The sequence below is a fragment of the Pseudochaenichthys georgianus genome, chromosome 12, assembly GCF_902827115.2.
Source record: "Pseudochaenichthys georgianus chromosome 12, fPseGeo1.2, whole genome shotgun sequence".
NCBI classification, from domain to species: Eukaryota; Metazoa; Chordata; class Actinopteri; order Perciformes; family Channichthyidae; genus Pseudochaenichthys; species Pseudochaenichthys georgianus.
The window spans coordinates 12,734,862-12,750,358 of NC_047514.1; the positions used below are offsets into that span (position 1 = coordinate 12,734,862).

At 39.6% G+C, this 15,497-nt stretch overlaps 1 protein-coding gene across 1 annotated transcript in view; it reads right to left on the bottom strand.

The window, feature by feature from the left end:
- Nucleotides 1-13,092, bottom strand: part of mrrf (mitochondrial ribosome recycling factor) — a 25,465-nt gene extending 12,373 nt beyond the window's left edge. The window contains 5 exon segments of the mRNA XM_034095630.1: nt 12,626-12,698; nt 12,700-12,743; nt 12,746-12,778; nt 12,923-13,035; nt 13,037-13,092. Of these exon segments, the coding sequence (XP_033951521.1) occupies nt 12,626-12,698; nt 12,700-12,743; nt 12,746-12,778; nt 12,923-13,035; nt 13,037-13,092 (319 nt within the window).
- Between the last annotated feature and the right edge of the window lie 2,405 nt (nt 13,093-15,497).

Sequence of the window (15,497 nt, forward strand, 5' to 3'; positions counted from 1 at the left end):
GACTGAAGTGCAAACCCAACTCCCGCTAGCATTTAAGCCTCCACCACTCGCAAAAACTTCAGACCGAGCCAAAGCTATTACAAACGGCAAATATCCTTATGTTGCCATGTTAGCAAAGCGCTACCTGGCTGTATCTGCTACCTCTGTCCCTAGCGAGAGGGTGTTCTCCACAGCAGGAGACATTGCTAGTGCCAGCAGATCTGCCCTTTCGGCAAGCAATGTGGGACAAGTACATTTTTCTTTAAAAAAACATGAAAATACAATGACAAGCAAGTCCTAATGTCATGCTGGCTGCTTAGGTACTAGTACAGTAAAGTTCAAATACAGATTATTTCAGTTCATCGAAAAGCTGCAAGTTAATGTTTATCTTATTATATTTTATATTTATTTGAGTGAATATTCATAGTTTAATAATAATTAAAAACCCAAAACTAATAGTTTATGTTTTGTGAGTACTAGTACAGTAAAGTTCAAATACAGATTATTTCAGTTCATCGAAATGCTGCACCTTAATGTTTATTTTATTATATTTTGCATTTATTTGAGTGAATATTCATAGTTTAATAATAATTAAAAACCCAAAACTAATAGTTTATGTTTTGTGAGTACTAGAACAGTACAGTTCAAATACAGATTATTTCAGTTCATCGAAATGCTGCACCTTAATGTTTATTTTATTATTTTGTATTTATTTGAGTGAATACATTATTCACAGTTTAATAATAATTAAAAAAAAATATGTTATGTTTGTGAACCGTTAGACCCCTAGCGTATTCCACTGTAGCGCCCAGTACATTCATGGGAAACCCTAGTTTATACATGTTTAATACATTTGTAACACTGTACACATGAACGTTTCTTTTTTCGGTTCAACAAAAAAAAAATCTCACACCAAGCTGAACTCAAATGTTGGCAGCCCTGGGGAGGGAGAAAAAGAGCCAAAGCGGAGAATAAACAGAAGGGCAACCATGCAAGGGAAGTCTTCTTCGCTGCTTTTGTGGCAGACTACAGCGCCACTTACAGGCCTGGCATATGTACTACAGCGTCTCCAGCGCTTTCGAGCAGCAATGGCCGGCCGTGGCCCAACCTCTCATTCCCCTGATAGGTGGAGAATTGACCAATAGCCATAGCGCCACCGTCCTTACGTCAGGACAGTGTTCAAATCTGGATCAGTCTGTATAGAGTGGCGAAGTCACGCCCATCTACTTCCGGTCCATGGGACCTTATTTCGGAAAAATTATGTATTGAAGTCAATGGAGAGAGAAAACGTATCTTTCGATCCCGTTTGAATTGTGCCATGAATTGTAATTCATGGCACAATTCAAACGGGATCGAAAGATATGTGTACATATGATGTTTGTCAATCTTAAAAAATAATTTCCATGTAAAAAAAGTCACAGTTTGTCGTAAAACTGTTGAAATATAAGACAACTAGAAAGACTACAAATCCCAGAGTCGCGTAAGTGATGTCACAATTGTTTTCCTCCACTAAGAGATAGCTAAGATCAGCGCCATATAGATAGAATCTATCTAAATGGCGCTGGCTAAGATAAGATAACTTTAACAAGATGCCTGTGTGCTTAGTACCAGGTTGTTATCATACCAGCAATGGGTCTTGCTCGTTCTTTTGCTTCCCGTCTGACGAAAGGACCAGGAGTGGCTGGATCAAGTTAGCTACCTAGCTAGTAGCTAGCACGTTAGTTAGCATTACAGCCTTGTCATTTTTATTAGCCTTAATATGAAGTAACATTAAGTAACCCAAAATGTTAAACAGTAAGAGTAGTAGTCATATTTCGTGAACCCTTTGAAGAGTACTGTCACCGGTGTGATCATTCTATATACACAATTTAAGCCCGGGGGAGAAATGCTAAGCTAGCATCGGCGATCGCCGATCTTTTCTACTTCATGCTATCTGCACAAATGGTTGACATTAAACATTAAAAAGACCAGGCAGTTCAGAGAGAATCAAAGGAAGGCAGGCAGCAGCTTTGCATGACATTCTTCTGGACGTGTTTCATTGTGGTGATAGTGAGGGTAGTCAATCGTTTTGTTGACAAGACAGTAGTGACGGCCATCTTGGTGACGTGTGTTGTTGTGGGAGACCAGAGATGTATTGAGCGTTTCACACAAACAAATGTGTTACTTCACAGTTTTACGATACATTTTTTTTTTTTGACTTACAAAATTATCTTTTAAATTGACAAACATCATATGTGTAATTCATGGCACAATTCAAACGGGATCGAAAGATAATCTTTCTCTCTCCATTGACTTCAATACATACTTTTTTGGAAATAGGGGCCGTTTCTCAATCGCGAGAATGCTTGCTTGGTAGCACATGTCTTCCGAGTCACTTCCTTCAGAAGCTAGGCAAGAATCCTTCCTGGCATTCGGAAAACGAAGAGTGGAACAGGCTAGCAAGTGTGCAGGTGTGCGTCATATCAGAGGCCCCGCCTTACATTTTCCGCCACAGATTTGGGGAAATTGGTCCGTGCGCAAAGCATTGTGGGGATTTGAAAGACGCGAAGTCTACCCATGTGCAGCCTCGAAATTACCCCCAAACCAAGGAATTCGGTGGAATTCCAAGTATGCTGGAGATTGGAACAGTCCTTCGGCGGCACTCGATGACGTAGTATCCTTGAAATATTGGCTTGGAAGCCAGTTTCCTCGCAATTGAGAAACGGCCAAGGTCCCATGGAGGTCCACCGGAAGGGGAGGGGCTTCGCCACTCTATCAGATCCGTTGCAGCCCCTTTTTTATAGATTTGGGTATGGGGGAAAATAGAGAGGGTTTTCTGACACTTGGTGAGTTCCCTGGAACACCGGGGACACATATTCATGTATAAAAGACGGACAAAAGTGCATTTTGCATGATAGGTCCCCTTTAAGTTGCACGTGCATTGGTGTGACTACGGAGCCAGAAAGCGATGCACGTTTACTCGTGCACTGTGTGCTTGTTTTACAACAAATGGCGAAGCAAATTAAGTTGTTTGACTGTGGGGTAAAAAGTTCGGCCAACCCGTCAACATCTCCAACGAATGTTCAAAGTGATTCAACTAATAAAGCGCAAGATGAACCCGAACGAAAAGCAAAGAGGACATGTGTAAAGTCTTGGGAGACGAAATATATATCTACATTCTGCTCCGTTGTGCATTCACTTCCGGTAAAAGTTCCTTCACAATAAGAGTCCTGATCTTATTACTACCAAAATAAAAGTGCAAAACAAAACTTTACCATAGGAAAATATTGGCATACAAATATAATCACTTCTATAAAAAGGCAACACATTTTAAATATAGTTACACATATTAAAGTAATTTACAGCATTAATAATTAATATCTAATTCTTAGCTGTGAATGGTTTTCATTTATTTAACATTAGAAATGTATTAGTCTGGCCAATCCAAGACTTCAATGCTGAAGGGCCAAAGGATCTAGATTCTATGGTGGGGATCAGTACAAAGTAGGGGTGTAACGGTACACGTACCCGTACCGAAATTATTCGGTACGGGCCCTTCGGTTCGGTACACGTGTGTACCGAACGAATATAACGTTAAACGTAAAAAATTGAGAACGTGAACAACTTCTTGGAAGTAATCTCAGGTGCTGCGTCGCAGCATTCAGAGTAATTTGCTCCCATTGTGTTCAACGCGTCATAGAGCAAACAAGTCATTTCATTGGACGAGCTGGTCAGAGGGATGCGTTCAAATGTAGTCAGTGATTTGAGGAACTGTCGAAATGGCGAACGCAGATAAAGTTGAGCTCGAAAATCCTCCAGCATCATTGAAGTCTCCGGTTTTGGAACATTTTGGTTTCGCAGTTACGTACAAGGATGACGGACAAAGACAGGTGGACCGAACCAAAGCTGTTTGTCGGCATTGTTCAACTACAATTGGTTACGCGGCTGGCAATACATCAAGCTTGCACACTCATTTGAAAAGGCATCACCCGAACGTGAATATCACCGGCACCAAAAGACTGAAGTGCAAACCCAACTCCCGCTAGCATGTAAGCCTCCACCACTCGCAAAAACATCAGACCGAGCCAAAGCTATTACAAACGGCAAATATCCTTATGTTGCCATGTTAGCAAAGCGCTACCTGGCTGTATCTGCTACCTCTGTCCCTAGGGAGAGGGTGTTCTCCACAGCAGGAGACATTGCTAGTGCCAGCTGATCTGCCCTTTCGGCAAGCAATGTGGACAAGTACATTTTTCTTTAAAAAAACATGAAAATACAATGACAAGCAAGTCCTGATGTCAAACTGGCTGCTTAGGTACTAGTACAGTACAGTTCAGATACAGATGATTTCAGTTAATCGAAAAGCTGCACCTTAATGTTTATTTTATTATATTTTATATTTATTTGAGTGAATATTCACAGTTTAATAATAATTAAAAACCCAAAACTAATAGTTTATGTTTTGTGAGTAGGCCTACTAGTACAGTAAAGTTCAAATACAGATTATTTCAGTTAATCGAAATGCTGCACCTTAATGTTTGTTTTATTATATTTTGTATTTATTTGAGTGAATACATTATTCACAGTTTAATAATAATTAAAAAAAAATATGTTATGTTTTGTGATAATTTTCTGCTGTACCGAAAACGTACCGAACCGAACCGTGACCTAAAAACCGAGGTACGTACCGAACCGAAATGTTTGTGAACCGTTACACCCCTAGTACAAAGGTCAAGGAAACCCAAATTTGAAAGGGAGACAACGGATGACCAAGAAACTAGTGACTTGCTCAATTCATTTGTGGATCTGAGAAGAACATGACAACAGCTGCACTACTGGTATTTAGTATACCAGCAATTGAGGGTAGACAAGTTTACTGCCGGGGCCCTGCCTGCCTATAGCTTTGCCGATATCTGTGTTGATAGGTAATAGATTAAGAGCGGTGAATCATTTTAGAAACAGGAAGCGCTCAAACGTTTGTGTGAGTTTATCTAATTTAGCATTGATTCCATGTCAGCCACAGTTTGTTACAAAAAACATGACTGATAGTGTGTTTAACAAACTTAAACTAGCTTTATTAAATGTCAGGTTTTTGGCAGGAAAAACATTTTTAATCAATGATTTTATCACTGAGCACAATCTCGATTTTATGTTTTTAACAGAAACTTGGATTGAACAAAATAACAGTGCAGCTGTTCTTATCGAATCAACCCCTCCCAACTTTAGTTTTATGAGTCAGGAAAGAATGCATAAGAAAGGGGGTGGAGTTGCTATTCTGTTCAGTGATTCCCTTCAATGCAGGAAGACATCGTATGGAAACTTTGATTCTTTTGAATGTGGCCCTTCAGCTGAAATGCTCCTCTCGAGCTCTGTTCCTAAATATCTATAGACCACCCAAATACTGTGCAAGCTTTTTTGATGACTTTACTGAACTGATGTCTATAGTGTGTATTGACTTTGACCGTCTAGTCATTGTTGGTGATTTTAACATCCATGTTGACAACCCCTAGGACAGAGGGGTAAAATAACTGTTTTGTGTTCTTGATAGCTATGGACTGACTCACCATGTGACGGAGCCCACGCACAATAAGGGGCACACTCTGGACTTAATTATCTCAAAGGGTCTGAATATCTCTAAGGTTGTGGTGACTGATGTTGCACTCTCTGACCATTCCTGTGTTTTATTTGAGAGCTCTATTTCTGTTCACAAAAATGTTCAAAAAGAGATAACCAAAAAGCGATATTTAACTGAAAATGCTAGGGAAATGTTTACTCAGAATTTTTCTTCCACACTTGCCCCTGCTAACATCTCAGTAAATGAGCTAGTAGATCATTTTAATTCAAAAATTAAAAATGTTATAGATGCCATTGCTCCAACTAAGGTAAAGGAAGTGTCTGGTAAGAAAATATCTCCATGGAGAAAGGCCATGACCGTGAAAACAGAAAAAAGAAAATGTCGAAAAGCTGAACGCAGGTGGCGAAAAACAAATCTCCAGGTTCACTTTGAAATCTATAAAGAGAGACTTGGCCTTTATAATTTGGAATTGAAAAACGCACGACAATCGTTCTTCTCTGACATCATTACCAAAAACAACGCACGTGCCTTGCTGGCTACCGTCGACAGACTAACTAACCCCCCAGTGTCAGTAGCCTCTGAATTTCTATCCACCAGGGCGTGCAATGATTTTGCCTCCTTTTTCACAGACAAAATTCAGAAAATCAGACAAGCAGTCAGTGCCTCTGCATCAGGAACAGCAAATGTGTTGTCTCTGTGTCCACCTAATAACAATTCAAGCACCATGACACAATTCCATCAGATTAATGATAAAAACCTAGAGGACATTATACAACTTCTGAAATCCTCCTCCTGCTGCCTTGATATTATTCCAACAGGATTTTTTTTCAAAGATGTTTTGCCTTGCATGGCCTCAGATCTACTTCATATAGTAAACAAATCTCTTCACTCAGGTATTTTTCCACAGGCCCTGAAAACTGCAGTCATTAAACCGCTCTTAAAAAAGAATAATCTAGATCAGGGGTCTCCAACCTTTCTCCACCTGAGAGCTACTTTGAAAAAATGAAAGTGGCCAAGAGCTACTTGCATCGCATCGCTTACATTTATTCACATAGCACTCATCAGTTGAATTAAGCTACTTTTGTGTGAAATTGCAATACCTAAAGCTTATCTAAAATCTTAACTTCACATCAAGGTCCAAGAAAACGACAATTTCTCACATATTAATATGGACAACATAGTAAGTACATCACTGAAGATTCACAAAAATGTCCAAGAGCAAATTACAATGTTTTTCACTTCTTATTATGGCCCACATAGTAAATACATCGCCTTAATCACCACCTTGCAAGCATCTTATGGCACGTGTAAAATAAGTGCATTCACTTTTTTTACAGTTCGTGAGATGACTGGCGCTGCATGGAGTCCACCATACAGGTGTCTGCTGGACCCACTTAGGTTCACTCTAATAGAGTGTCATTTACATGTTCATCAGTCGGTCTTGTTCTGTATTTAGATTTCATGACATTCATGCCAGAAAAAGCTGCTTCACAAAGGGATGTACACAGAAGCAAATAAAGCAGACATGTTCAGTGCTGCTTGGTGAATGTTCTTATAGTTTTCTGGATCTATAAGGCTCCAGAAATGTTGTGAGTTTGGCTGAGACTTAAGCTGAACATGATTTTGGAGATGTATAACCTCCATCTCCACAGGATTGACACTGAACAGTGCAGCCATCTTTTCTTCTTCGTGTTGACATGAAATTATAAACCATAATTAATCAATTGTATAGGTCTAGCCTCCCTATATCTGTGTGTGACATTTTTCCATCCTCAAAAACAAAAAACTAATACTTCTGCAGTCTAGCTGCAGCTTCTAGCAACGGTCTTCTGTTAAAAAAAGGACACTGAATGTCTTGAATGAGGCATCACACACATGACTTAAGTCTGAACACAGCATGACAACAGGAGTATTTACAACAGCATATAAAAACAAAAATAGTGCATGTGGGTGCACACTTACATTCTCTGTCTTACTGTTACATGAATCCCATGAATGTATGAGATTAAGTTAGCTTCATCATCTCAATCAGTGATTAAGTGAATAATAAAGTTTCTATCAGGTCACTATCAGCCTGTCACTCTTATTAGTAGTTATTTTTCAGGGGGGGCGGGGTTTGGAGGAACGGAGAGGAGACGATGATTGCGGAAGCTTTCTTCCTGCCTTCACAAACTTTAAACGCGTATTTATCAACTTAAAATAGCAAGAGGACATTCATACTCTGCAACCCAAGACTTGATTAAATCCACCAAAAACCTGACAATACGATAACGAGTGTTTTTCAAAAACACAAATCACTCCCTGTGTGTCTGAGCCGCAGCAACGCGGACTGATTCAGAGCGGGTCATTCTGCCGTTGGTTCTGACTGGTGCTGCTGGAGAAAGCAGACTGCTCCATGTGTGGTGTCGCTGTGCCGCTGTCACATCTGCTCCTTGATCTCTGCGTCACGGACCAATTTTATATTTGTGTGACAGAAACAATTCTAAGATAAAAACACCGGCCGGCCGAAAAATCAAGAAGCAACGTTACTACGCTATAATCGAGCGGCGAGCTACTGAAAAGCTGCCCGCGAGCTACCGGTAGCTCGCGATCGACGTGTTGGAGACCCCTGATCTAGATGCTTCAGTAATGAACAATTACAGGCCCATATCAAACCTCCCATTTCTAGGTAAGATCATTGAAAAGTTGTTTTTCAACAGTTGAGTAATTTCTTGCATTTAAATAACTGTTTCGATGTGTTCCAGTCAGGCTTTCGTCCAAATTACAGCACTGATACTGCTCTTGTAAAGGTCTTTAATGACATCCACTTAAACACAGACAGTGGCAGAACTTCAGTGTTAGTATTATTAGATCTCAGTGCTGCGTTTGACACTGTTGACCACAGCATATTACTAGACCGACTGGAAAACTGGGTGGGACTTTCGGAAACAGTTCTAAATTGGTTTGAATCCTACCTAAAGGACAGAAACAACTTTGTTTCTATAGATATATACACATCTGAGTTGACAAATATGACATGTGGGGTTCCTCAAGGCTCCATCTTGGGGCCTCTTCTCTTTAACATCTACATGCTACCACTGGCTCAGATAATGAAAAACAACAAAATAAGTTACCATAGCTATGCAGGTGACAACACAAATCTACGTAACAATTTCACCAGGAGACTATGCTCCAATTCAAACACTGAGTAAGTGCATTGAACAAATCAATGACTGGATGTGTCAGAACTTTCTCCAATTAAACAAAGATAAAACTGAGGTAATGGTTTTTGGAGCAAAGTCAGAATGTATAAAAGTGAGCACTGAGCTTCAGTCTGCAATGTTCAAACAACAGATAAAGCCAGAAATCTAGGTGTAGTAATGGACTCTGACCTGAGTTTCAACAGTCACATTAAAACAGTTACTAAATCAGCCTGCTATCACCTAAAGAATATATCTAGGATTAAAAGACTAATGTCACAGCAGGATTTGGAAAAACTTGTCCATGCTTTTATCTTCAGTAGACTCGACTACTGCAATGGTGTCTTCACAGGTCTCACTAAAAAATATATTAGGAAGCTGCAGCTGATTCAGAACGCCGCTGCTCGAGCCCTCACTAACACTAAGAAAGTGGATCACATCACTCCTGTTCTGAAGTCTTTACACTGGCTTCCTGTGTGTCAAAGAATAGATTTCAAAATACTGCTGCTGGTTTATAAAGCACTGAATGGTGTAGGCCCAAATTACATTTCTGACCTCCTGCTAAATTATGAACCATCCAGATCTCTCAGGTCTTCAGGGACTGGTCAGCTTTCTGTCCCCAGAGTCAGAACTAAACATGGTAAAGCAGCGTTCAGTTATTATGCTCCAAATATCTGGAACAAACTCCCAGAACCTGCAGGTCCGCTGCAACTCTGACTACTTTTAAATCCAGGCTGAAGACTTTCTTTTTTTTGTCGCTGCTTTTAATTGAACTATTCATATCATAGACTGCACTGTAACTTTATCCATGTATTTTTCTTTTAATTTTTTTAATTTAAACGTAATTAATTTCTCCATGATATATATGAGAGGGACTGCTCGAAAGTAGGATATTTGGGATATCCATCGTAGCCAGGGTTTACGATCAGTTTTTAGGTGAGTTGTACTGGGGAACAAGTATCACAGCACCGACGGGTGAAAAATAGTGTTTTGGTGACACGGGGTGTTCAGGTAACACTTAAAGACTTGTTATGGAACGCAAAGCAGAGTAGGGGGCTAGTACACCCTCCTGAGGGTCCGATTGTGGATGTCATGCGAGCATAACATGGTGAAAACAATCAGTCTAAATTAACAATCGGGACGGAAATGTTCGGATTTCCAAAGGGAGGTTCTGTGAATAAATGAAAAATCAAGAACCGAAATAATTGAACTATTCATATCTTAGACTGTACTGTAACTATTATCTTTTAATGTTTATTTTATTAGCTTTTCTTTTAATGACTGATTTTAAATGCCATTTTCTTAATGTCTTTCATTTTTTGTTTTTCTTTTAAATGTTTCTTTTATTATCTTTACTGTTTTTTAAATGCCTTTGTCTGAATGTCTTTCATTTTGTAAAGCACCTTGAATTGCCTGGTGCTGAAAGGTGCTATATAAATAAACTTGCCTTGCCTTGCCTTACCACTTAAGTTTCAAATAATTGTGTTAATTACTTATAGTAAAGCATTTGAACATTATTTTGTGTCACATGTTCATTATTAAGTGATGTATAACTGTATATATTAATTAATTATTTAAAATATAAGGTGACCGTAAAAATGGCAACCGTTTTTCAGTTTTGGCAACCAAAAGCTGATGCCTAACTTTTAAAAGTTACAATGGTAACTTTTAAAAGTTACCGTTGAGCCCTGATATGGTTGAAATCGTATAAATAAAATTGGAAAAAAACATGTGCAGTTACAAGTGTGATATTGTTGGTCTTATCAAACTCGCTGCAAGACAGTGAATATGTTTATTTCCTTAAAAATTTAAACAATTTCTCGAAGCTTCCACTACTTTTATCTTCAACTTAAAAAACAATTGGTATATGAAATGTTTCAATGATTTTTCCAGCAGTACTGTGTCCAAACTGTCTCCGTCTGAATTTCCTTGGAAACAGAAAAAGTTTTTGGGCCGGGTTACCCATCAACATGTTGGTCAAGCACTGATCATCTCTCTCTACGTCTATGACTTGGCTACACCTTTGCAACACACAGACAAACACAGGCACATTATGCATTCATTGAAACAGCACATACAGTCATACTCATAAGCTTAATGAGAACCAGATGAGAAGTTGATCACACACACACACCACACACACACACACACACACACACACACCACACACACACACACACACACACACACACACACACACACAACACACACACACACACACACACACACACACACACACACACACAACACACACACACACACACACACACACACACACACACACACACACACACACACACACACACACACACAACCACACACACACACACACACACACACACACACACACACACACACACACGGGAGGAGGACGGATGGAGCTGAGGACAGCAGTGAGGGGACAGAGAGATAGAGCGAGGATGACAGAGGGACGGAGACAAGATGACAAGAGAAACAAGGAGGGCTGAAGACAGGAAGGGAGGGGTACAGAGACCTATGAACAAATGTTTCCCTGTTGGTCAAGAAGCAATTAAATCCAAAAGTATGACACACAAGATTGAAGATATAATATAAGTGGAGGCCAAAAAATAAAGCTGGAAATTATTGCAAAACAAAAGAGAAGAGTAAATCATGGGGCGATGTAGAGGGAGGGGTTTGAAGATTGACAATGACTCCATAAACCATAAATCACTGAATGATGAAGGGAACATGATGACAAATGAGCATATTGGAAATGTATTAAAAATCAATGAAACAGGTGGAGGATATTTACAGGAAGAGACATTGTGGTGTTCACCAGAATACTTATGTTTATGCTTCTGTTGTTTAATTTTCCAGAATGCTGTGTAAATGTCAAAAAGACTGTGCATGCTATAAATCAAATGTAGGAGAGAAAGCCCACTTTCTTCTGAGGAGGAACAGGAGTAGAAGCTCAGACACTTTGAAGTCTGATTCTAAATGCCGCCATCTCCTGTGGGAGCTTCCATTATAACCCCCCACCTCTGAGTCCAGCTCCCATTTGTTCAAACCCAGAGGCAAAAGGGTCATGACCAGGATGTAGTTGGGGAAACAGAGGTCAACCAAGGGTCAAGGTAAGGTCACACTGGGGCTCACTTTCAGCCCTTGGGCGCTTTGTCAGGTAGATACAAACACACAGGAAGCCTTACTGACTTTCATCCAAAAGTCAAATTCTCCCAGGGAGCGGGCATGTAAGTATTTCTTGTCAAATTCATAGTAAAACAATATGGTAGCCCCATGTATGGCCTCAGCAGTGTATGTTACTTAGTGATTCATGCATATAGTGTTGCCTAAACGATCATTATAGAAATAAAATGGAAAGTCTTATGGATGTCTGTAACCTCATGGATGTCATGGCAGTCCATCCAGGCAGATTGATACAACATTACCTCTGATCTAGGACAGAGGACGTAACAAACAGCTTGTATAGAGAAGAATAAGCCACTTTTTGGAAAGATGTTACTAAAAAACATTCTTTAGAAAAACTGGAATCAAACTTGGTTTTGCTCCAGGTAACATTTTATCATTCTGATTGGACCGCAGACAACAGTGAGATGATATCACAGACATAACTGTCAGATTGAATATTCATCTTGAAAATATACAAATACTACTTCAACCTATCTGTATGTGGTTTGATATACAATTCACTGCTTTTGTTCTTTTGTTCTAGCATGTTTTCTTCTTTAACCCTGTAAATACAATTAAATAACAAGCAGAGCAACTCAATAAAACAAAAAAATGTATGACAACACCTTCCTTGCTCTACTTATACTGCCATCTGTTAAGGTTTGAGAATGAAACAGTTTTCTAAGGACACAAAGCAGACGGACAACATGAGACTTAAAAAAGTTCGGACGGAGATAATAGATAGTAACGGAGATAAGCTGAATACCTGACTGGGTTCGGATGCTGAGGTTGCGTGTGAAGTCATCTTTGAGCGCATTGAGAACAGCGGTCATCTCCCCCCTTCAATTCATCCAGACTGATGATGTCTTCCACCAGAGCTGAATAATATTCACTTTAGCTGACTGGCCTTTTGCCTTGGCTTGGAAGATGAAGAGAGGGAAAGGAGCAGATCAGTAAGGGAAGAGTGGAAACTGATATTTAAGATAGATAATATCTAGTCACGTAACCCAGTTTGGCCAACAGAAGTTGAACACATGTGAACTCAGAAAATCTCCTCACTGACCTTTTGCCTTCTTGGTGGCATAGAGCCTGGTGCATGCAGCAGGGTAGGAGGTGGGGGTGTTGGGGTACAGAAGTGGTGCACTGACCCTGGAGTTGACCATGAGGGGAGGACCGGACCACCAGGACCTGACAGAGCAGAGGCCGTAGCAGACTGAGGCGGTGCATAGCCATGACTGAAACTGAAAGAAACGGTTTGAATTAAGCATTTCATTGACTTGGACGGTATGAAACATTTTTCACAGACAGGTTAATCAGCTCTGGTAATATTTATTAACATGAAGTAATAGCTCATATCAGCAGTAGGAGGTAGGCCTTCATCCTGTACTGAAATGACAGTACCATAGTGTCTTTCTGTTATTTATCCGATGATGATGTGAGGTAATGTGTTGTCTTTGGAACTCGCAAATAAAACAACACTCGCCATACACTGTACAGCAAAACAGTTCACACACAATACACACTAAATAAATTGTCATTAAAGTCTCATTTATATATAAAAAAAGGTCAAATTAATAACAAGTACACTCAAATAAAAGGTCTCTAGAGAATAGTTAAAAAAGCTTAATTTATGTAGGCTCTGTCAAAGAATATAACAGCAGACATTTGAGACTTAGAAAAAATCAATAGAAAATGTAAATGTAAAAAATTGACATATTGACATATTGCCCTATTAAAAAAAAGTATTATATAAATTAATCTGCCAGTAGATCTTATTCACAGCAACCATTTTGGCATATCATACAGGGAAAGCACAGTTGTAAACAATAACATTATAACTTAATAATTATAATTGGGGTCAGTTTTTGGCGCAGTGGGCGAGTGCGTTGATCATCAGATCAAGGGGCGTTGGGGAACAACAGTTCGAAACCCACCTCCGCCGCCACTGCGTCAGGCCGTTGTGTCCTTGGGCAAGACACTTCAACCGAATTTGCTCTTGTGGATATTGTCCACAGTAATGACTGTTACATGTCTGATATGTGTAATGTGTATTTTTTAAGCGCTTTGAGCACCTGGAAAAGTGCTATAATAAAAATGTAATTAATTATTATCCTTATAACAAGTTATTTGAACACCTAATAGAGAAGAGACATTGCTAATTCAATTTGTTTCTACTTTCCTTCTTATACAAAGTTACATTCACTGCTGTTGACTCACTCAGCTGTACAGGCTACATTACACGCAGTGACACCTAACAAGGGCCAGCACTAAGTCTACACTCATTCACAGTTGTTTGAGCATTCCTGAAGAGGAAGCTCCCATTCAGAAACATCACAACATTATGAGACCGCCACTCCTTTTCTGTGGAAGACCCACCTCCCACCTTGCACACTGGCTCTCGGCTGTGAACTGTGTCACTGAACCTCGGAGTACACACAGGCACAGACAAACTCTGAGCCCACAGACACAAACACACACTAAAGCCTGTCGTTCACAGTCAGTGGCTGTGAAGAGCTCACAGTGCTCTGCAGCCTGATTGACATATTCTATTGTCTGGTGTGTGTTTACAACTCGTAGCTGTGAGGAGAAACAAACTGTTGCATAAAGACGAGAAGTAAGAAGAACTTTCAAATATGCATAATACTACTACTGAGGATTTCTTTCTGCAGAAAAAGCATAAATATTTTCAGCTAATTGCTTATATTCTTCACTGACCTAAATTAGGTTTTATAAAAAGGATATTGAAATAAAAGAAAACCTTTTCAGCACCAGTCTTATGTCCAAACAACCATTACCAAAACCCACCCACAGAAAAAGATATTGAAATAATATTAAAGGTTCTGATTATTTTTCAAATATTGTTTTTATTTACTTCTACCTTTACATAGTGCCCTCAATGCCATTAGAAATGTCCTCCACACTTCCAGGAATATTACACCAAATTATTTGTATTTGATATGATGGAAAATGTATGCTCTCTTGTCAGTAACAGATACATTTTGGATTTTCGTTTAAAAAAAACATGTCGGAATCAGCCTTACATTTACATCATTACTGATTTTAGTGTCCTCATTAGTTTTTAAAGCCACACCCACCCAAGCCCCTGGTGTCAATCAAACATCGACTCTAGATGTTAACCATAATCAAACATATTCCAAAGTCAATATTTAGGCTAGGCTGTGGACCACCACCTACAATACAAACCCATACCAGGTATCGGTGGCTGGCAGGTTTCCTGACAAGCTGATATGATAAAACTACGCACTGTGGCAGAGCAGATAGGCTCAGATGTGGGACGGTGACGGATCTCTTTAGAGAGGAAGTCAGGCATAAAAAGTGAAGCACAGGTGTTCAGTGGGATACTGTAGCCTCATATCCTGTAGATTTCACACACAGCAGCTGCAGACACACCGCTCCTTCTTCCAGTGGCAGAAACCAGCTGGTGAGCCCGCATGATCTCTCCTCTGCACACTTTACAGTTTGAGCAGGAATAATACAGCAGTGTATCTGATAATGTTCTGCCTCCTCAAACAGACTGTGCAGATAGAGCATACAACTAAAGATTATTATAAATATCAATTAAGCTCTCAATTATTTGTATTTTTTTATTGATAACTGTTTAGTCAAGCAAGTGCCAG